This window comes from Quercus lobata, chromosome 6, assembly GCF_001633185.2.
Source record: "Quercus lobata isolate SW786 chromosome 6, ValleyOak3.0 Primary Assembly, whole genome shotgun sequence".
In the NCBI taxonomy this organism is placed as follows: Eukaryota; Viridiplantae; Streptophyta; class Magnoliopsida; order Fagales; family Fagaceae; genus Quercus; species Quercus lobata.
The window spans coordinates 28,090,589-28,115,030 of record NC_044909.1 but is presented as its reverse complement, the minus strand read 5'-3'; the positions used below and the strand labels follow the sequence as shown (position 1 = coordinate 28,115,030).

At 34.5% G+C, this 24,442-nt stretch overlaps 1 protein-coding gene across 7 annotated transcripts in view; it reads left to right on the top strand.

The window, feature by feature from the left end:
- Positions 1-20,292, top strand: part of LOC115994443 — a 29,646-nt gene extending 9,354 nt beyond the window's left edge. For 2 of the 7 annotated variants that reach the window (XR_004093215.1, XR_004093216.1), the window contains 13 exons: positions 4,876-4,969; positions 5,390-5,524; positions 7,026-7,126; positions 10,078-10,191; positions 10,999-11,225; positions 12,353-12,408; positions 12,497-12,682; positions 12,779-12,902; positions 13,140-13,198; positions 18,142-18,287; positions 18,413-18,577; positions 19,321-19,816; positions 19,996-20,291. Coding sequence is in view for 1 of the 7 variants with exons in the window: in XM_031118603.1 (XP_030974463.1) it covers positions 4,876-4,969; positions 5,390-5,524; positions 7,026-7,126; positions 10,078-10,191; positions 10,999-11,225; positions 12,353-12,408; positions 12,497-12,682; positions 12,779-12,902; positions 13,140-13,198; positions 18,142-18,287; positions 18,413-18,577; positions 19,321-19,623 (1,710 nt within the window). In the remaining 6 variants the exon portion in view is untranslated. Of the gene's footprint in view, positions 1-4,875; positions 4,970-5,389; positions 5,525-7,025; positions 7,127-10,077; positions 10,192-10,998; positions 11,226-12,352; positions 12,409-12,496; positions 12,683-12,778; positions 12,903-13,139; positions 13,199-18,141; positions 18,288-18,412; positions 18,578-19,320; positions 19,822-19,995 lie in introns of those variants that run through there. The other 5 variants (XR_004093214.1, XR_004093213.1, XR_004093212.1 and 2 more) reach the window with 5 other exon arrangements.
- Positions 20,293-24,442: the final 4,150 nt, after the last annotated feature.

Here is a 24,442-nt window from a genome sequence, read left to right as displayed (position 1 = left end):
ACCCCATTAGCGGACTTTATAAGCTTAGCCATACTTGCCTCCTTATCTTGGAAAAATCGAAACAATTTAGGATAGCTGGCTGCAAGAGATGTCTCCCCACACTAACGATCATGCCAAAACTTCACCCTTGATCCATCACTAATATCATACAGAATGTAATGTGAAAAAGAAGGCCATACCTGACTAATATTTTTCCACAAACCAACACCATAAGGACCCAAAACAGATCTGGTACACCAGCCACCCCATACACATCCATATTTCATCTCTATCACTTGCCTCCAAAGTAGACCAGCCACTACTAATAGTCTTCCATAAACTCACGCCCTAGGAGCCTGGAACATAATTAGAGCACCAACCTCCCTCCTCACTTCCATATTTAACCCTTATAACCCTTCTCCATAATGCTTCTCTCTCATACCCAAATCTCCACAACAATTTTCCCAATAGCGCTTCATTAAAATATCTTAAATTTCAAATTGCTAGACCCCTAGACTGGATAGGAGAGCATACCTTAAACCAATTCACCAAGTGACGTTTTGAATCATCTCCCAAACCACTCCAAAGAAAATTTCGTTGAAGTTGTTCTATACGATTCACTATATCCGCCGGAATCAGGAAAAAAGGGAAAGGAGATAAATTGGTAAATTGGATAAAGTACTTTTTATGAGAGCAAGTCTACCCCATTTGGAGAGATACAACCTTCTCCATTTGCTAACCTCCTTTCCACCTCTTATTTATCCTAGTAATATCATATTTTATTGAATTAGAATGAAGTCACAATTTCATTTCAAATCATCCTATGACCCCATTTTACCCAAATGATCCAAATCGCACGAGGATCTGGGCAGTATTAGTTGGATTGTGTAGGATCCTGTTCCCTGTTATCCAAGCCTTTGTGGGCTTATTTAGATTTATTTTTATTTTTACTTCAGGCCAAATAAATCTTGGATTGGGTTGATTAAGTCTTAGATATTTAAGTGGTTTACAAAAAATAGCTTATCAGACATTGCTTTAACTAAAAAAAGCCCTATAGTAAATCATCTTTAGCCACCAATTGAGTTATATAGTTGGTATTGACCAAAAACCAAAAATTAGCTCATTAGACATTGCTTAAACACAAAAGAGCCCTATAGTAAAATCATCTTTCACCGCCAATGAGTTATATACTCAACTAGCGCTTTCTTCAGGCATAATAAATAGTTGGATGGTGGGGTTGTGGGGTTCAAGGCAGAGGATGGTTGTTTGCGAATGGGGAGAGGAATTCGCAAACTAGAGGCATATTAACTGAAAAGTAGTAGCTTCCTATCAATGATTATACATTGAAGATGGAGATCAACGTCCCTTGCTGGGTGGTTTGCCTTTCTCTTCCATTGAGGAAGAGGAGGCCAATTGGCTAGATAGAGGCTTCACAAAAGAGGAAGTTTTTGATGCAGTAAAAAACATGAGTGGTGACAAAGCTCTAGTAACAAATGATTTCTCAATGGTGTTCTTCTAGTCTTGTTGGAGCATTAGCAGGGCATCATGAAGCAGGGCATCATGAAGGTTTTTCACTATTATTTTCATGAACATGTTGTGTTTGAGAAAAGCATCAATGCCACTTTCATTGCTCTTATTCCAAAAAAAAAAAATCAGGGGCTTTAGAGATTAAGGATTTTTGGCCTTAATCATTGGGGTCTACAAAATCATGGCCAAAGTATTATCTAATAGGTTGAAGATGGTGTTGGAGAAAGTGGTGTCTAACTCATTTTTGTTAGAGGGAAACAGATCTTGGATTCAGTTTTTATTGCCAATGCATGTTTAAATAGTAGGTTGAAATCTGGTGTGCCATGGCTGTTGTGTATGTTAGACTTGGAGAAATCCTACGATCATGTGCATTGGAATTTTTGTATTTATCTCCAAAAAAAAAGTTGGGGGTAAGGCTATCTATTAGGACCTCTCCTAGACCCCACAAAAGTGGGAGATTTGTGCACTAGGTACAATCTTTTTATATATTGCGAAGATTTGGGTTTAGTCCTCAGTGGAGGAGGTGGATTTATGTATGGATCTCCATAATTCGATTTTAAATTTTGGTAAATGAGAGTTTGAGTAGTTTTTTTTTTTTTTCCCCAAAGTTCTTGGGGTTGAGACAAGGGGATTTGTTGGATCTGTTATCTCCATTATAGAGGCTTTGAGTTGGTTGTTGGAGAGGGCAGTGCGAGGGCATTACTTGTTGGGATTCACTGTGGGATGCCTATCTTATATTGTGATCACGATTTCCTATCTTCTTTTTGCTGATAATATGTCAATATTTTTTGAGGTTAACTATGAACAAATGTGGGATTTGAATAGTGTGTGTGTGTTTACAAGCAGTCTCTGGTCTAAAGATAAAATTGGGGAAATTCAAGCTGGATTCAATAGGTGATGGGTCGAATGTTGAAGCATTAGTTGGTATTTTAGGTTGCAAGGCTTCTAAGTTATTGATGAGAAATCTGGGTCTTCCTCTAGGATTTTGCCTTAAAAGAAAAGGCTGTGTGGAATTCCAATGCTTCATAAGATGGAATGATGATTGGCTGGTTGGAAAAGAATATGTCTCTCTAGGGGAGGCCTAGTGACGCTAATAAAGAGCACCTTATCCAACCTCTCAACCTATTACTTAACTATTCCCTATTTCTATAGGGTTGCTCGTTGGGTAGAGAAGCTCTAAAGAGATTTCTTGTGGGGTGGATTTGGTAAGGAGTTCAAGTATCATCTGGTTAGTTGGAGATGTGTGTGTGAGCCCCTTCAAAGTAGTGTTTTGGCTATCAGGAATTTAGTTTTGTTCAATCAGGCATTGTTAAGGAAGTGGCTATGGAGGTACACAACTGAGAGAGGCTTTGTGGAAGATAGTGGTGGAGCACAAATATGAAAGCATGTGGGGAAGACGGTGCTCAAACAAAACTCAAGGTCCATACGGGTAGTCTTTGCAAATTCATAAGGAAGGGTTGGGGAAGGCTTTTACCAATCTACTAGTTTCAAGGTAGGCAATGACTTTTTTTTTTTAAGTTTTGGCATATCTCCTAGTATGATGGACAACCATTACAAGAGAGGTTCTCAAATCTATTCAGTATTGCAAGAGACAAGGATGTTGCAGTGGCAGTCTTTTAAGGTATGATTGGGACTCTTACCCACTGGGATATTACTTTGTTAGATATGTTCATGATTGGGAACTGTAGTCAGTGGCCTCTTTTATGGATTTCCTTTATTCAGGGAAGATAAGGCAGGGTGGGGTGGATACTCTGCGTTGGAATCCTTCACAGAATCTCTTTGAGGTTAAGATGTTATGAGATATTACTTTTTACACCCCATTCGCCTTTTCCTTGAAGGAGTCTATGGAAGCCTAAAGTTCCTCCTAATGTCAATTTTTCATTTGGACAACATCTTTGGGGAGAATTCTAACTATTGACAACCTCAAGAAGTGTCAAATAATTGTTATTGATTGGTGCTGTATGTATAAGAGGGATGTGGAGACTATCGATAATATACTCCATTGCCCTGTTGCTCACAAACTTTGGAGTATGGCATTCTCTATTTTCGAGGTTCAGAGGGTTATGCCTAAAGATGTTGTGGAGCTTTAGCAAGCTGGCAAGGAAAGTTTAGTAGGTGTTAGTGTGACGATTTGGAGAGCGATCTCACATTGTCTCATGTGGGGCATTTGGTAAGAGCAGAATGCTGCAAGGAAATCGCTTTGTTGCTTTCTTTCTATGTTTTATTCTTTTGGGTAAATTGCAAAGTACACCCTTGAAGTTTGGGGGTTGCTTGGATTTTACACCCTAAAGTTTGGTTTCTTAGCAAAACTTCACCCTTTGTTAGTTTAGACTGTTAAGTGACACGTTGGTGTGTTTATAGCCAAATCAGCCCTAAAACGACACTGCTTCTCTTAAAACAAAAAGAAGAGATGGCACAGAGACATTTCACCCAAGCTAGAGGAAAAAAAAAAACTGGTGCCAGTATGACACTGTTTCAGAGTAGACCCACGAAGCCAAATTAAAACCCATCTAGTGTTGTCGTAAAGCTCAAAGAAATTTGCAAAAGAGGACAGTTAGGTGAAAATTTTCCTCCGTTTTCTATTTTCCTTTTAACTTGAAGAATGGAAAAAGACCCCAACCAAAAGAAAGAAAAGAGACAGAGAAGAGAATTGAAGCAAATTGCAATTGACAAAGCTCCACTTAGCTTAGCATAAGCATAGCCACGTTGACATTACCCCCAATTCAATCATTCGCAGGGTAATGTGCACCCCGCTGATCAATCTCTATTCACACATCACCTGTCCTTTCTCTTCCAATCCGATCATCAAAGCCCTAGCTAGCAAAAACACACATGCAAAACCCATCAAATTCCAATTCTTTTAGAGAAATAAATTTTAATAAATGTTCATCATCATCAACTTATAGTATAGTTAAATTGAGAGAGAGAGAGAGATCAAAGGACTCAGAGATCATTAAATTAGTTGGATGGGTTATGATATGGTTTTTGGGGTTTGGATTTGGGAATAGGTTGAGTTACTAAAACGATGTCATACTGGCACTAGAGTTTTGTGTTTTTAGTTTGGGTGAAACGACTTTGTGCCAACTCTTCTTCTTCTTTTTAAGTGAAACAGTGGCAAAAAAATAAACATATCAACACACCAATGTGTCACTTAACAATCTAATCTAACAGAGGGTGGAGTTTTGCCAACGAAACCAAACTTTAGAGTGTAAAATCCAACTTCTTAAACTTTAGGGTGTAAAATCCAAGCAACTCTAAACTTTAGGAGTGTACTTTGCAATTTGCCTTATTCTTTTTTAAACTGTAGATGATTTAGTGCTGTTGATTGTTGATTACATTTACATCATTATTTTTGGTTAATGTATGTAGGTGGCAAATGCTGCATGTTATATTCTATTTAAAGATTCTAGGAGTAAAGTCATTTACCATGAGAAGGGCCTAGATCTTGGAATTCTTAACAAAGGTATGCATGTTTGCTGTTATCTTCCACGCCGTAGCACTTTGTACTTCTTGTATTAAAAAATTTAAGCAGAAACATCCTCCAATTAATGTGAAATTATAAAGTATATTATAAATTGGTTTGTTACGTAATACCTCCTTTGAATTTGATGTACTTCTTCTCTGGTGGAGTTGCCCTTGCTTACGTTCTCTATACCTGGTTGCACCCCCTTGGGCTGCTTTTAATGAGTTTTCATGTTTCAACAAACTAAAAGAATTCAAATACCAGGGTCATTAATGCATTACCCTTTCTTTTTTGTCTTTTGTTTTTCTTGGTTAATTGTTATATATACTATTATTGTTTACTTGATATGACAACTTTATGTTTTTGAAATGCATGGGAGATCTACATGAACGCATTTTCAATATGTGTGCTTGTTTGCAGCTGTTGAGGAGTTTGGTGTGCAACCTGATGAGTCTAGGTTTGTCCACAACTTGAAAAGCACTTGGTTTAAGAAAGCTGAGATCACTAAGGAACCGTATTTATGTTCTTTGCGGAATTTGCTTCTGTACTTCCCAGGTACAATGTTCCAAATCATGATTTGTTGTTTGAATTTCCATTTGATTTCATTTGCCTTTTGGCATATTATGAATATGGTTGAATATCTTCATGATATTCATCATATGTACTAGGGTTCTTCTGCTTTCTTTTTAATTATTTTTTTTGGTATTATTATCCTAGTACATGTGGAGTATACAAACGAATAGCGAAAAGAGATTTCTGAATTAAGCATACCAGGGCATTATTTCCCTTATAAAAATTAAAGGGAAGCCTGGCTCCTAAGATGCTGCTTGCAAAAGATATCATTCTTGATCACTGCTTTAATTTCCACTTACATCTGAATTTGGATATTCTTATAGACTACCTTTTTGATGGAGATCCCTGAGTATTTATTGGTTATTCACATTGATAAAAAATAAGACCAACCAATTCATAGGATATTTTTATTTTGTCCTACCTTTAATGACCATCTCATCCTCTTATTGTGGCATGATTGGAAGATTGTTATTGTTATATCGTATGTAGAAGACTCGGTCTTTTATATACATATTTACATACATTCAAGAGTTGTATGTATTTATGTACCATGACCTAGCGCATAAGTGCCACTAGGAGGCTTGAAGGAATTTTGACAATTATGTTGATAACCAGACATGGTAGCTATCATAGTACTTTGGGCTTTCTGTTTTAGGAAACGGAAGTTGTGGTTCCGTAACTTTGCGTGTTCAAGATACCTTTTATACTACTTGCCTTTTCTTTTTGTTTGAAAAAGTGGCTTGTACAATATGTTATTGAACTAAGTGTATATTTTTGTGTGGGGAGGCTTGAAAGAATTTTGACATTTGTGTGTGTGTGTGTGTTTGTACTCACATGTGTGACTTGCTTTTGTGTTCATAAAAGAGGCAGAATTTTGTCCTATTCTAATGGTAACCATCAAACGCCATTTTGTATGCGTTTGACATCAGCTTATTTAGCTTTTTGCTAAAAGTGTGCTAAAGTATTCTTGTACTTCGAAAAAGTAAGGTTTTAAAAAGTTGTATATAAAAGCTAAAAGCTGATAAAAAAAGCTGTTGCCATGCCAAACACACTTTATCTTAGTGATGATTTTCCTGTTGACTTTTTAAATTTATTGTCTTCTTGTCCACCAAGAAATAGAAAAATTGAAATCACTTAAATCTAGGATTATTAGTCAGGGCTTGGATTAACTAATAAGAACATGGTGATATCATTTATTTCAAGCTGCTGTTCAACATATTTCAGGATCAACTTGATACCTGTTATTTGAACAGTTTGACATGACTTTTCACCGTCATTGAGATTTTAATGAACCTAAATTAGGTTTTGAATCAAGATCACGTCAAGGCAAAATCTTGAGATAATATGTAAATAATGAAAATTGGTTCAGTTGATTTAATTTTTCTTGTTTAGACCAGAAGTTGTGATGTAATCTTTACTAGTTCTTCATGCTGCAATAAAATACTTATCTAATTTTCTCAAAATCTGCCATTGTTTATTACAGATTGCATCTCTGCAGATGAAAGCAGCAATCGTCTCTTCCTTTCAGACAGCAATCATCATCGAATAATCATAATAAATGGCAACGGAAAGATTTTGGATTGTGTATGTATGAAAACCTTTAAATGGGTTCATGTCAAAATGCAATTCAGTTTTTAGTCTTTCATTTACTGGTGGCTTTATTGTTTGGTTTTTTGTAACAAAATAAAATGGATATCCCAAATAACAGACATATGCCCATGCACGCATACAGACACACTTGCACTCTCACAGGACAGGACCCTCACATGCATGCATGCACAAACAGATTTTACACGCGTAACTTAATGATAAAACAAGGGTTTGTTGCAAATATGAAATTAAAATGAGAATTATTAATTCTCGAAAATGGAGTTGTTCATTTGATTTGACAATGTTATGAAGAATTACAATTGCTGTGATCATCTCAATTACCATAAAATTAGGGAATACTCACACTTTTTTGTAGGAATGTTAATTCTCACGTATCTTGTATGGAAATTACTAATCTGATATGTAATTCAACTTTTCTCTAAAAAAGTAACCATATTGAATTAGTTTAGAAAAATAAAATTCTTATTTTCAACCAAAAATATTTTTATCAATGTTTAAGGGTTTTGTTTTTTTTTTTTTTTTTTGGAGGGGGGTGGGGGTGGTAGAAAATTATCCATAAGGGTTAAATTGTTGATTTTATAGCTACTAAATGTATAAGATTATTTTAAACAATAAAAGTCACACTTCTATAAAATAAAAATAATACATAATAAATAATAGAAGTCATACTTGTAAATATAGTGTTGTCTAAAAATACAATATAATTCAAATTCTTTTTCATAGGCAAAATAATTCAACTTCTAAGCATATTCAAACAAATAAGTGCTTCTAGATTTCTTGGAATGTTTCCATATGTAATGTATGATTGTTCTTCTGGTTAAATTCTGTATGATATTCTTTCATGAGAACTACAATGAAAAAGGACGTGTGGGAGTCTTTAAAGAAGAGCTGTCTATCTCAAGTTTTTGTCATAATATACACAATTTAACTCTTTCTTTTAATTTCAAGACAAATACATAACGAGTTTGGTTTTTACAAAGCCACCTTTACTTTTATTCAACTATAGGCATTCAGCAACTAACCATTTGTGCAAAATTGACTGTCAAAAGACAGTAGTATAGGTTTGAAGACTGTTGTCTACTGAACTTTTGATACTGATTATTTGAGTTCTTTCAAAAAATTTGAGCCAGGAAGTTCATTTGGAGGACAAAAATACCTCCCCATGGTCACTACTCTCATTAGACTTTTTTTTTTTTTTAATTTAATTTTATATTTGATTTTAAATGGATGGCCAATACTTCAAAATGAAGATAGGCAGAGTGACCGATGCAGTCCTAGCCTTCAGCTATTTTGTATGATCAACACAAATCAAGGGCCAACTATCTTGTGATTGGTGTTGTGATGCTGAATGGTGTTGATTTTCTTTGAAGCTATTATGGGCTTGAAAGTCAACGTTGGTAAGAGTGAGATTGACATAGGACAAGGGGGAACAACAAACTCTGATTTAGAACACCAAGGCAGATCTGGTATAGCTTGGGTTTTGAAGGATTATGGTTAGGTTTTGGTGGGAATAGGCTATAAAACAATAGGGTTTATAGGGTTTTCAAAGGGGACAAGGATTAATAGGGTTTGGGAATGAAAACAAAGGTTAAAATCAAGATTTGGGTTGATGTGAACAGTGATGTGAACAGTAATCGTGGATAGTAAAATTAAAGAAAATAGATAAATTCTAGGAATCACATCTAGACTTCCTAAGCATCACACTTAGGGGAATCTGTGGACCATCTTTTACTCCATTGTAAGTTTACTCATGCTTTATGGAGTGAAGTTTTTCAAGTGTTTGGGATCCAATGGGTGATGTCGATGACGGTTAGTTCTCTTCTTTTTGCATGAAGGAATTGATCTGGGAAGCACCTATCAACTACTTGGGATATGGTTCCAGCATGTTTAATGTGGTTAATTTGGTAGGAACGTAATACCCGTACCTTTGAAGATAAGGAGAGACCCTTAGATCTCTTAAAATCTCTTTTATTTGGTACTATGTTTTAGTGGGCTCAGATTTGGGGTTTACGCAATGTCTTTCCGTTCCTGATTTTTTGCATTTTGTTAGCTTTAGCTCTTGAGTTCTATGTATTTGTTTCATGTTCAAAGTGGTCATCATCGTGAACACATTCATTTCATTTAACAAGTCTTATTACCTATCAAAAAAAACTATCTTGTGATTTGTTGGCCCAAAAATCCTGTATTTACTATAAATAGACTGGGGCTTTGGTAACTAAAGGACATTTCTGATCATTCTCCTCTAATATGACACACTCTTTTCAAGTTATATGGGTAATGGGATTAGTTGACTAGAGGCAGATCTGTTATTCTTTTAGAAGGAGAAGAATCAGAAAGATATGTGGACAACTTGAGAGCAAGCAAGACCAGTTCTTGACATGAAGGATTCTATAAAGAGAATTAGTGTGCTGGAGATTAATAAACTAAGAAAGAGACGACCAAAAGGATCACTTGAGGAACTACTTCTTAGACTATCTTAGAATAAGAGAAGCAAACTTTTGAAATTATTTGAAGCCTGAAGCTGTTCCTGCAAGGCAGGGAAGCTTCTCTGTAAAGTGGCTTGCTCCTCCCACAGAACATTGCTCCTCAGAAATGCCCTTCTCTGAGCTGGGGCAAGACACCAGTGGGTTGTTTTCTGCTGGAATCCACTCCTCTAAGACTTGACCCCCCTTGTTAGGCAGTTCTACCATTTACTGAGTCAAACTCATTTGATTTTGTATACCAAGCAATCCAAGTTCCTAGTATGTAAATTTTTGTAATTTTTATGCAGTCCTCTATTTTGTTTTAAATTTCATGATGCATTCAGATTACCCTTTTATTTTTCCTTCCCTTGGGTTCTGGTCATCCCAAATTTCATCCCTTCAAAAAAAAATAAATAAATAAATATTAAATCTATATTCTGATATTCGATATTTATGTGTCAGATTGGTTCTTCCCCTGGTTTTGAGGATGGAGCATTTGAGTCTGCGAAGTTGGTCCGTCCAGCAGCTTCATTTTATCATGCTGTAGATGATTGCCTATATTTTGTGGATTCAGAGGTATACTTTTGGAACGTATTGAATAGCTAATTGTGATATGACAGATTTTGTATCAAGACCCTTGAGTTTGATATATTCTAGGCAGATAAAACTGTGCTGATTGACAATTTCTTTAAGAACCCCGCCTTTTGAAACTTTTATACAACTCTGCTGCACCAACTATCTGATTATTGATGGATTCTGCTAGACTTTTGGAGGAAAAAGTAACAGATATCATCTAATCCTTCTCTACTTATTGTAAATGGACCACAGTTTTTTGGTTTTTCATCTTAGATGTAAGGTAATAAAGACTACTGGTTGATCAACCAATTGCCACATGAATGAGTAAATGAGTAATGATATCAATAAGGTCATATAATCTGATATTGTTGCCTAATTTATTAGTTCACGAGTCCTCTGATTGTGAATACTTTCTGATTGGCAACAGGTTTCTTGTGCCTTGTATTAGATGCTTTTTTCACGGCAAATTAACTCTTATTAATATTTCACTGAAATTTGTTATTACCAGTGATAAATTCTGTATTTTTCCTCGTTAAGTACTAGAAAATGTATACTTGCATTATCTGTAGATTACAAACTATAGATTACATAGCAAACCAAGAGTAATAATTGAGGCATAGTAATTTTAAATTCTTCTCAACTAGAATTCACAAATTCTTTTAGGTTTGCTCAGCAAATTGCTTTTCACTATTAGTTCTCTATATGACTGCCCTTTTTGTTAAATGAGAGATGCTGTCTTTTCTCACAAGACATTTTATTTACGTTTTTTTTACTAATAATTTTATTTGCATTTGTCTGTCTACTAAGAACCATGCCATCAGGAGAGCTGATATGGGAAAGAGAATTTTAGAGACTCTCTATCCAACAAGCAACATTTATAAAAAGAGTAATGGTTTATGGACCTGGATCATGAACAAGCTGGGACTAGGAAGAAGTGACGATACAAAATCTGAAGATTTGGATTCTGAATCTTTGATGTTCCCTTGGCATCTGATGAAATCAAAGGATGATACTTTAATAATCATAAACCGCAGGTAAAGGACACTATTTTGTAATTATAACTTCTACAGTAAATTGTAGTTACTTGTTTCTTTTCTCCAAATGCTGCAACCTTGGAAGACTAATTTGTTGCTACTTCAAAATTTTGTCAATTCAAGAATTATTTTATTTAGATCAATATGTAAGTCCAATTGAAAAAAAGGTTGTAAGGTTTTAAAAGTCTAGTTATAAGTATTCTTGGGTTGGCACAGTTTTTTAATTTGAGTTTTTATTTTATTAGTGTGGCGAAGGGCAAGGATTTAGTTCTTTTATTTTCTGAATTTAGCAGCTGTTTATGTATTCATTTTTGGAGACTAGAATCTGAAGTATTGTCTGTACTGTACTGCTGCAGTCCCAGGGGCCTCTACATCTAGGCTCAAAAGTGAAAAAAGATTTTCAACATAGGTGAATTGGGGGGCGGGGGGGGGGGGGGGGTGTTGGGGGAGTTGTGAGGGGCCTATGAAGAGAGATTATTTTCTGCTTTATTCTCAGAATTAGTAGTAGTGATGAGGAAAATAGTATTTGTACTAATTTGTTTTTGAGGTCAGACTTTATGGCAAGTGCCTTTTGTTTAAATAATGTCTTGTGGGTTTGTGTCCAGGAATTAGTCTCTCTAAAATTGGAGATAAGGCTGCCTAACTAACTACCTTTTACAAAGCCGCATAAAATTGGGAGCAATGTATATGAGTATAGCCTTTCTTTTTTGGATCTACTAGTTGCAGCAGTAGAAAACATGTTAGAAATTTCTTACTGACACTGTTATGACGTATACACAAATATTCATAACCTTTTAGATATCTCAACAATTGTATCAAGGGAAAGGATAAAAGCATAGATATTCATTTTCATGAGTGAAAACATATCAATAATTCAATTAGCCAATGTTGGTCCAGCTAAGGCAGTGCAAAGATATTACTGCCCAAAAAAGTATGTTGTCCTGTGTGAAGTTTGCAAATAGAACATAATTTTGAGCATGCTGATTATGCTCAGTGTCCATGTGTCTCCACTAAAATAAGATATAAATGTCTTAAATATATTCAGTTACTGGCCTACATATTTGTTGTCGACCATACATTTATGTAATTCTAAAAGGGTGGGTATCATAAATTGGTTTTATTTGCAGCTTTGAAACTCTTTGGATCATGGATATGACTTCAGGAGATATAGAAGTTGTAAAAGGTTTGGAATTAGTTTCTTGCCTCCTGGTTTCTTGTTTAATTGTGTCAACTTATAGGTCTAATATTAGTTCATGAAAATTCTTACGAAGGATTTCCAAAGATTTTGGAAACCTGTGGACAGTGGATCATGGAGAAAGTGTCCCTTTTGAAACGGATTCCATTTGATTGGTTGCAACCACAGTTTGAAGCTTCCTGTTCACAAGAGGAGCTTTCATATGCTCGTCTCATGTCTTCATTAACAACCTTGCAGAATCACATATTCATTTGTGACACAGGTATCAGTTTTTACTGGATTATGACCATCTACCTTTCTTATGAACTTATTCGATGGGTTGTGTACTGTTCTTATTTCATCTCATGTGTTTCTCTAGTTGGACAGAGGATTCTGAAAGTTGATGGAGATTCTGGTGTCTTTTCAAACCTCCAATTTTCAAATTTTGGGATCCTTGGTTTACCTTATTGGTTGTCTTCCCCTTTAGAGAGAGTTTATGCTGTGTAAGTATATGTTTACTTATGTTGAAAATGTTGAGGCTTTTTCATTATAAATATTTGGCCATGTTTGTTTTACAAATGCAAATATAAAGCAGATATGGTTCCCGCTAAACTCACTATTTTTTCAATCCAATATCTGTCTAATGTGATGGCAGTGTGCTGAGTTTCTTTATTCTGAACCCCACTTATATTTCCCTCCCCCCCCCCCCCCCCCCCCCAACTTTCTGGCTGCTTTGACAGTAATTATGGACTTTGTGGAGCACAGATTGATCAGCTTCAATGTTTCAGATTGCTGCCAGGTATTATGTTTGAATTATAGTTGCCAAAACACTTAGCAAAGGCTAGGTGATGGGTCTACCAATTGCCTAGGCAGTTGCCAAGTGACATAACATTTAAGGGTTTTGCCTTTGGACTTTGATTTGAACAACTAACACCCCGGTATGTGGTGTGCACGTAGTAATAATGGCATTTCAAAATTATTGATGATGTGCTAGAAACAACGTGCAGATAACATGATTAAATCACCTTTGATGAAAAAAATAAATACTAGCAAAGAGTTTGATATGTTACAAACCTAATGTCCAAGGGGTTAATTGTTCAAATCAAAAGTCTCAGCACCAAATTGACACTCACGTCAAATTCCAAGGGTTGTATTTGTAAAAGGCTCTAATAGTCATATATACTAACAAAAGGGTGCACACATTGATTTTGATCCTACCATCTCCACGGTTATTCATCATACAAAATAACTGCTAAGTTTCCATTCTATCCATCGGGAAATAGTTTCTAAGATTGAGGGGTAAAAGGGAATTACAGTAATTGTTGGATTGAGAGAGAGAGTGGAAGAATTTCTGAAGTGGGGTGTGAGTTATTCAATGGATGTGATGTTATGTTAGCTAGTTTCTTAATTAATGTTTTTAATTTAAATGTAGAAAATTGCTACATAGCAAATAGAGAGGACTATTCTAAATTTCTGTCACAGATCTGGTGGTTCCATCCCACCTCAGGGTTCACTCTAGTAATACTAGAGTTTGTATGGCATGCATTATTATATTAGTGTACTACAAGTTTCCACCTATTAAAAAAAAAAAAAAAGTGTAATACAAGTTACCAATTATGTGATTCTAGGCAACTTGATATATAAGAAAAATATAGTGCAGAAAATATTTGTTGGAAGTGTTCTGTCTTTACTAGGTAAAACCATAAATTGGAGAAAATATAAGTCTTTGTTTTGAATTATGCATAAGGTCTTTGGACATGTGTGTGTGTGTGTGCGTGCGCGCGCATGCATGTGAAGGGTTGAGTTCAAGTTAAAGGGCATTGGGTTCATTGAAAACCCAATTAGGTACTACTGAGGTTCGTGGGAGATATATATATATATATATATATATATATATAAATATAAAGGAAGCACAAAAACAGTAAAGAAAAATAAACTAAAAGCAGTTAGATAAAACTCAAAAGTCCATAAATTCTAAGATCCCCTTGATAGAAAAGGACAGTGAAGTCGAACTCCACTCTGCTCCTGTCTCTCAAAGCACTGCATATTCTGTTATCTCCAAAGACACCACATGAGACTGTTTGGCTGCAGGGGGGGGGGGGGGGTGGTTAGATGGGTTGGATCACACTTTCTATGGAAAAATATTTGGAAAACTGAAAACTCCTGTCCCATGAAGGGAAAACTATGGCGTGTAGCTCTAAAGAGGATTTTGACAAAGGATAATCTATGGCAGAGGGGTATAATCATTTTGGAATGGTGCTTTATGTGTAAAAGATTGGGGGGGGGGGGGGGTTGGTTTTTCTTGAGATGGCCCAAAATATGGCACTCTTTTAAAAGTTAATGAACACAATATTGATAACTTTCCTAATTTACCCTTTCCTTTATTTAAAAAATCAATAAACTCAATATCTCTCTTCCAATAGAGTTTCAATTAAGGAGAGTAGTTTTGGAAACTTGTGCCTTTTTATTTGAAAGGCACTGAATTAAATGATGTTCTTTTTAAGTTGGATTTTCTAATCAAGATCAACAATATTGGACAAAGGGAGTATTGACTTTGCATGAAAATATCCTTGAAATTTTGGCAGTTCAACCTTGATGTTGTTTTCCCACTTGTGCTCATACCTCAATGAATCTTTTCCTTAGAGGAAGTCCAAAGGGACTCTCAATGGGTTCATCACTCCTTACACTGGGAGGATGCAAGTGTTGCACCATCTTGGTCAAGACAATATATTCCTTCTCAACTGCTCAATCTCATTTTCTTGAGGCTGATGTTGTTGATCCTCATTTTGTTCCACGTGAGTAGTAAAAAGTACCACGGTTGGGGTCTTCTCCATTCCTTCATCCCCTACTCTGTCAAGCTCTTACTCCCCATTATTAATTAACAAGTAGTGCTTAGTTTCTCAAGTAAGGATTTCTAGAACAACTGAAATCAAAGTGAAAATCAAATCGGAAGATCTTGTATTCAGCCAAGACAAAATAAATCTGATCAGAATTCTCAAGTAGATTCAGATATGCTTGGCCAAACAGAGTTCTTCAAGGAGGTAACTTGATCAAAACAAAGGGAAATCAAATCAGAATCCCCAGCTAGCTGAATTCTGAAGGCTCTTATCAGATTTTGCAACATTCAAGGAAGGAAAATCAAAGCCTAAGTTCTAATACCAGAAATAATGCAACAAAATTTGAGGCTTCAAAGAAAGAGAGAGTGATGAAAAATGATAGAGAAACTCTTATCTCGATGTTGATTTCAAAGTAAAATTCTCATGCAATGACTAAAGTTGCTATTTATACACTAAGGAGTTGGTTATGCTAAGACATCATCCTTAATAACCACCTCTTAACAAACTATATAGCTAGCACATGTAAAAACAATTAATCTCACATGCTAAAATCATAACAAACGATAATTAATCACATGTTTAAAATATAACAGACTTTAACCATAAAATAATTAGTCACATATTTTTAAAAGAAGGTTCATTGCCTTCTAGATTATTCAGCAATGTCCTCATCACATGAGGAATAGTCGGCAACCTCATGATGCCCATGTAGATTATCTGGTTATGATCCATGCCATATGGGAACAGTCAGCCCTCTACAGCAAGGTTGAATCTCAAAACAAAAATACAAAGTGAGTGTCCATAATTTTTGAGGTGCTTTAATTGGAGGCCAAAACATGAAAAAAAAATATATATACACACACACATGTTCAAAAATAAGAATTATACTAAATTTCAAAACTAAATTTCTTTGTGAAAATAGAACTAACGCCTATTCATTTTTTTCAAAAAATAAACAAAAGAAAAGATATAAAAAGATTGTTTCTTGATACATTTCTATTCAATCATTTGAATCTATCATAATGCAACTTGTCTTCTAAAAAAAAAAAATTACAAAAATCATCAATGCTTGCTTTCGTACTAAAAATCATGGTATTTCCCCCTTCGATGTACAAAGAAGTCTGGATTTCTAAGTTGGTTACTATTGCATCAGACGATGGTAGTAGGAGTTGGAATATTCAATTCCACTGTGCTCCTGATGATTGGGAGGTGGAGAGAGTGTATGTTTTTTACGAGCATATTTATTCCAAAATGCCAAGGGGTGAGGGGGTTGATAGATTTGTTGGAAGTTAACCTCGAATGGTGTTTTTGATGTGCGCTCTTTCTATAATTCCTTATCCAACACTCCTACCTTTCCTTTCCCTTGGAAGTGTATTTGGAGTGTTAAGGTACCTAGAAGAGTGTCTTTCATTTTATGGACAGCAGGTCAAGATATTATTCTCGCTATTGATAACCTTGTAAAAAGGAACCTGCCTTTGGTTAAATGGTGTTGCTTGTGCCGTTGTGATGGAGAAACAGTGGATCATCTCTTGCTTCATTGTAAATTTGCTCATGCCTTATGGAGTGAAATCTTTCTTATGTTTGGAATGCAGTAGGTGATGCCAAGGACAGTTGTTTCTCTTCTTTTTGCATGGGAGAATTATTTGGGGATACACTTTTCTTTGGTCTGGGATATGGTGTCAACCTATTTAATATGGCTAATTTGGAGGGAATGAAATACCCACACTTTTGACGATTTTGAGAGATCTGTTGAAGTCTTTGCTAGTTGGGACTTTGTTTGTATGGTCTTGTACTTGGGGATTTACGCAATGTATTTCCGTATTTGATTTCATTCAATCTGCTTCCGTTTCTCTTTGATTTGTTTGTATTTGTTTCAAGTACAGTTTGTTCATCATCATCGCGAACAAGATGTACTTTTTTTAATGAAATTATCTATTACCTATCCAAAAAAAAAAAAAAAATCGTTAAAAGATCATCTTTTATTTTGTTGTGAAGCCTAGTTTAACAAATTGATCATAATTGAAAATGCTTGTTATCTGAATGGATCTTGTTGAGTGAATTGTTTCATTGTTGTATGTCCTACTTTAGTTAATTTTTTCTTACTTGGACCCGCAGTACTTCTTTTGACTACTCCTAAGATATAATGGAAACATTTTGTTATGGTGGAGAGTGGGGAGTGAAAACACCAATGCAGCAGAGAACTAACGCATGAATCGGATCTACTTATATAATTGCAATAAAAACTAAAAGAGGAAATAGAAGTACAACCATTCTATGATAGAAACAGCAAGAATCACGAAAGTTAAAAGTCATATTTCTTATCATTATATGTCTAATATTCTTACTAAAAAAAACATATTAATGTAATACACCAAAAAAAAAAAAAAAAAACTCCGAACACACAAAAAAAGAACTCAAACAATCCTTAAGCTAAAACCATGAAGCATGGCATCGCTAAAAACCCAAGTCTCGAACTTTTAACTTTGGATCTCAAACACTGAACAAGCAAACTATATTGCCAATTACATATGCATCAAGTTACCATTTTATTTTCTAGATTCTTTGGGTCAACTTTCAATTTAGAAGTGCTAGTTATTAATTTGGGTTGTGGGGATGGCCCCCTAAAGAAATTTGTTGTTTCTTTCTTCTTCTTCCTCTGGGAGTTCAGCCAATCAAGTCAAAGTGCTTACCTTGGCTGAGCAGTATTTTTTAAATAAGCACTTGTTTTGTTCACATAAGGAGATCATGCTACTGGCTTGTCACATAAGTAATAAGCACTTGCATGTCAATGGTAAATTTACCTGTCAGAATTTTTGTGATTCTCATCTAGAATATTCTCATTGTTCGAATTATGCAATATATTTTAATCTGATTGGTGATCATTGAATTCACCTATATGTGGCAGGTAGGATTGATATTCAGTTAAATGTGGATATCCCTGTGGATACTGAGCTTGTAGAACCATTACAAGACGGATGTATATGGCACCAGGCAAGAGGAGCTGCTACTGAAGTCTCAGCAGTAGAGGATGTTGCTGGATCATCTGAGAAGGTTCTCTCTCTCTTTACTTTGCAGTACTTTATTTTCTGAAATATTTTTTTTGGTCCTTCATAAACTTGTTAGTCATACTCCTATTATGCCTGTTGCTTAAGAGTTCAGCTTTTGAATGAATGTAGGTTGGTGTTGCCCAACAGTGGTATGACGAGTTGGATAGTCTTGCCTTCTCTACACCTGAAACAGAACTGACTGTTGAAGATGATAATATAACTAAGGATAATAAATTTCAAGATGAAAGGGTTCACATTAACTGTGCTGTTAATACAAGTCCAGGAACAAGTGAGGTATGCTTGTTCAATTGTTTGTATTTATATTTGTTTGTTTAATTGTTTGAAAGCAACAGAATCAAAGAGCAATGAGAAATTTTCTTTGTTTTCCTGCCAACTGTGCTCAATGCTGGAATTTGGAGCAAAAGAACCATCTATCCCATAAATTGTGAATCCGGAAATAACCATATTTAACTTAGAAACAACCTAATCAGCTGAGTTGGTTGACAAGTAAAACCAGTTTGTTGTCTGCTTCAAATTTGATTGTAAAATGAATTACTGACTAGTGAATGTTTCAATTCAATTAAACGATGTTGGATGCAGTGAACTGTCAAATGAATTAGTTGTTACTTCTATATTGGCTCAATTATTACTTGTGAATAAAACAGAGCTCAAATGATTATATCTTTTTTCCCCTTTGTTGGGTCTATCTGATGAATAATAAAAATGGTGAAAAGAATATGGTGTGAGAAAAATTATTTGTACTCCAAAACCTATTTTGTTTTTTAGATTATGACTTCCCTGGTCTTCCTCTCTTGGACGATCTTCTCAAAAAGGTCAAAAATGGAACAGAGGTTCAATTAACATCTTGTAATACAATTATATAATACTATAAATATGGCTTGTAAAACGTTTGTCTACCATTACAATGTAAAATTTGGATGTAACATTTTTGGGTTCATACTTTGTATTTGTTCTTTTCTGAGACTCCATTTTTGTTCACTTAGTACTGACCATCTTCTTTCCTAAAAATGCCACAGGTTATTATTTGTGCAGTGTTGTATCTAAAACTAAGAAAAAACCCAGATTTAGAAGAGGACAATCAGGAGAAATACGCAGCACGGATAGTGGATATATTGAAACCAGAGAGAACTGTAAGAACAGGAGGAGAGTCGTGCATTCACTTGTTAAAATCAAACAAGGATTTGAGAGACCTCATTTTCATGAAACCCCTGCATGTGAGGATAAAATTTGATAGTCCTGATCACCCAAAAGCTGATAATTCAAAAGATATAATATTAACGGACTCCTCCGTTGAGGTCAATGTGTCACTTTACTCATAATGCTTAGGTTGATGAGTACAAATTTTTTCAGTCATTTAGTTCAATTTTATTGTAATGTTCTGTAATCTATCATTAGGATTAATGGTTTTGCTGTTCTTAAGGAAAATGACTACTCTGATACAGGGAGTGAGTAAAGTCATGTGTTTTGGAATTTCAATGTGTTCGGATGATCGTAGACTTGGATTATTGAAGGGTAAGTATGATGAACTGTATTCTCAATGTTCCAGAAATATCCTTGAATTTATGATGTTAGAGAGAGAGAGAGACAGAGACAGAGAGCAATGTTTACTAGCTTCATTTTATATAAAAATATGAGGTTGTTACCCTTTAATATATTTTTGTGGCAACTGCTAATTTTTTCATTTTTGATAGGTAGATGGCAGGGGAAGAGGAAGCGAAGTTCAAATTACAGACATGGGCACCACAAATGATGTTATTATCATTAATGGATTATCTTTTGAATCCCATTGTAATGATTGAGAAACGTTCATCTAGCAAAGAATTTTGCCAAATTATCAGCATTTAGAAAGTTAGAAAAATGGAATAACTAAACTTGGTAGGAAGAACTAAACTTTTTGTCAATGATGCAACATAGACAGTACACGGGAAAAATTATTGTTTAGTTTTAATTTTTGAACTATATAGCCAAATAGTCCACTTTTTAAACTATGTAAAAAGATACTCTTATTTTGGAACTTGATTTTTTTTTTTTTTTTTTTTAGAAACAAACACACACACAAACACAAGGGAGAGGGAAAGAGCTTCTAATACAAAGGTACACCACAACTCCACTCAAAAGTCATGGTAGATGTCAAGTTTTGACTAGAACTTAACATCAGTAATGTGCATATTTTTAGTGAAACTCGATATTTTTAATGTCAAGATTTGCTCAAAATTTCAAAAAAAAAAAAATTAAGTGGTAAATACCAAGGTTTTAAAAACCAGTACTGTGAAAAAATCAAAAAAGAACTAATTACTGGTTTTTTTGGTCAGATCGAGGTCCGAACCGATGGTCAAATTGATGATATCATAAATAATTTAATTATTATTTATTTAAATTATATAAATAATTAATAATTTTTTAATATACTAAAACTAACAAACCAATAGTAATAAATATGTTTCCTTAAAAAAAATACAATATATAACATCTTTTTAAAGAATTTAATATAATAACATTACAAAAACAATCATCCTTAACATAATAAACTTAAATATTATGTTTTTATGTTAGTTTTTAGGTTCTTGTCCAAAACGATGTAGTTTTAGGTTGGGAAAAAGTCAAAAAAGGGTGTAGTTTTAAGTTTTCAACCCAACCTGTCATAACTGGTTCAACAACACCAGTTCTCGATTTTTCGGTTGAATCGGTTGGTTTTTGAATTTTATCATTTTTTAAGTCATTTCCAATTTTTGCCAAGTACCTATTGTAGGGTTTGGCTTACTTCCATTATTTTTTTTAAAAGAATCTTTTTTTGTTTTGATGAGAGACTATCAAATCACTAACTAACTAAATATTCAACCCAACCGGTCATAACTGGTTCGACCACACCAGTTCTTGATTTTTCGGTTGAATCGGCTGGTTTTTGAATTTTATCAGTTTTTAAGTCATTTCCAATTTTTGCCAAGTACCTGTTGTAGGGTTTGGCTTACCTCCATTGTTTTTTTAAAAAGAATATTTTTTTGTTTTAATGAGAGACTGTCATATCACTAACTAACTAAATAAAATATGAAGATTAAAACAAACTATTATTTATCATTGTATATTTAAAACAAAATGACATATCTAGTTAAAAAAATATTTGAGGTAAGCCAAAACCATTGTTGTGTACCCATCTATTTTTCTTTTTTCTTTTTCTCCTATTCTAAATTCTAAACCCTACGTACCTTATGCCTTGCAATTGTCAATTCTTTGATGTTAGTTGTTTGATGTGAGTTGTTTTTTGTTGATTTTTTATTTTACTTACCTATATTCATCCCTTACCCTTTGTGTATAGAAGAGTTTATCATATAAGAGAACTACAACATAAGCTGTTTGAAAGAAATCAAGCCATAACATTAAGAAATTCATAATCTAAAAAACCACAAATCATGTACTTTGAATGGATAGGCAAAGAGTTACTAACTTCAATCACATATTTTTAATCTAAATTCAACAATCCATATCTAGCAAATTTATCACTTATTTCAACAACCTCAAGAAAATAGCAAAATATATATATATATATATATATATATTGATTATACTAAAAAAAAAAGTACTGTGTGGTAGGTGCTTGCATAGAATTAAGAAGCCCATCAATTTCAAAACATTTGCTATAATAAGAGGCATCTCCTCTTTTAATTGACTAATTATTCCCTCTAATTCTTTTTTCTTAGCAGACCTTTTATACTCTATATCTTTTAAATGAAACATAAAATCTTCATTCTCTTTCAGGCTATACTCTTGACATCACTTACTACAATGGCTAAATGAACTTGGGCCAAACACATCTCTAAGCTTGATACCAGCTCCCATGCCAAGCACATGATCATGAGTATGAGGTCCAATCACATCAAAGAATATTTGACTATCATTCACAATCGCACCTACAAATGCAGCCTCTAATTTCTTACCATCCATTTTGGAAATGTACTAGCCAATAACTAGGTGTTGATTTAGATCCCCCAATCTTAATTACCAATTAATTTTAGGCTAAACCCAATTAAATTTATGTAATTAGCCAATTAATTAGCTGAACTACCAATCTGATGAACATAATTGAACAAAGCAATTAAGTAAAGGGCAATAAGTAAAAGATTGCAAACCAAAGATAATAGTGGATGTGTTATCGAAGAGGAGAACTCAATGTAAAAATCTCTCTATGGCCTGACAATCTGAATTGACACTCTAAGAGAATAAGTTGAGTACATGGATAACAAAAAGACCCTTCAAACCTAATCTATCCACTGCATTTAAGCCCTCCAAGCTTCAACTACCAACTAACTTCATGAAGTCTTTTCTTTTCTAGCTTTCTAAATCCCGTAACATCAACCGGTTGCACCACCACGTTTTCTAGCAGAATTTTTTCTAAGCTAAATGCTTCCCAATGTCCAAGACACACTCAACACTCAGTAATTATGTAGGTTGTGTATGGGTTGATCTCCTAAAGGTAAGTCAATGGGAGAGGGAAAAGAGTAAAGAAAATATAGGGGTATTAAGTAGTAATTTGTAGGCTCAATTTCACTAACTCTCCAATGGTATTTCTAGGGTTTTTTTTTTTTTTTCTTCAGAAACTCTCCGTACAATTTCGTGAGAAATGAGGGTATGTATAGTGTTGAAACAAAGGAGGAAGGTTGCATCAAAGAAATGGGCTATTAGTGCAACGAGTGGGTAACTCATAGGTAGGCCCACTCATGAGTCACACGGGAGTCATCATCGCTGTAACTAAGTTTTGAAATTCTTCACGTGCTCCTCACATGTCCACTCTCAGGTGCTGCGGTCCCAAGCTACTTATGAGTCATCCCAAGTACATTAAAACCCACAAAAATACAAGGAAATAAAATAATGGGATTACAATAAAATTGGTATGGAATAAAGCCAACAAAACACTACGAAAAAAATCACAACTTAACACATTTTCCAAAAAAAATATTGATTCTTTATTAGATATATACAAACTTTAAATTCAATATAACTATTTAAATTTTTTTTAATAACCTACATGTTATTCCTTTGCTTTTTTACTAGCGAAAGTAACATTGTCCTTTTTCAAATGTATCGACCTGAAACATTCGATTGAACTTGGTTCACTACCAGTCTTCTCCTCGTATTACCATTTTAAAGGAAAATCATAAGAGAAATCAATTCAAGATTCAAACTAATGTTATAGATATTTAACAAGCCAATTTTATCACACCAATTATTTTCTAAGCTTAACCATTGGTAGAGATCCTGTAGTCACAATGATGGTTGCATTCCTTTTTTTTTTTTCCAATCACTTTTAACTTGGTTATACGTGAAGCAAATTGAAAAGTACATATTTTTATTTATGAATTGAAATTGTACATCTCTTGAAAATAATTGGAAAATTACATGGTTTTGGTTTTAGATATAATCTAAGAAAAGTACATGGTTTTGATTCTTAGTCACAATCTAGAAATTGAAAATTACAAGAAAAATAATAATCTACTAACCCTTAATGATGAGAATCAACAAGCACCATTAAAGGATCCATTGCATGTTCCAGTTGGGCCTATTACTAGAGCAAAATCCAAGAAGATCAAATAAGCACTTAATGAGCTGATTCAAGAGATTTGGGCTGATACTAAAACGGGGCATTCCAAGCTTGGCCCAAAGGAAGATGAAGATGTAATAAATTTAATCCAAGCTATTGATAGAGCTGATCTTGCTTAATTGAGTGTAATTTCCGTAGCAATGGTGTAGATTAATGGCTGACTGACTTTCCAATTCCATACCAATTAATTGGCTAATTGACTTGCCTTCCTTAGGCGTGATTTCCTTGGCCATTTTAGTCTATTTTTAACATGGAGGAGCTGATTGACTTTCTAGTTCCCTACCAATCAATTGGCTGATTGACTTGCCTTCCATAGGCGTGATTTCCTTGCCCATTTCAGTCTATTTTTGGCATGGAAGAGGTGCTAATTTCAAACCAAATCAACCTTAATTGGGCTTCTATTATTTAGTCCTTTTTTATCTGCTTTCCTATTTTTAGCCATGTTTTATAAATAGCATGCACTTATTGTAATCAAGGAATTAATTTTTGAATGAAAATCAAGACAAACGTGAGGTTTGGTTCTTCTATTTGTTCTTCAAAGAACT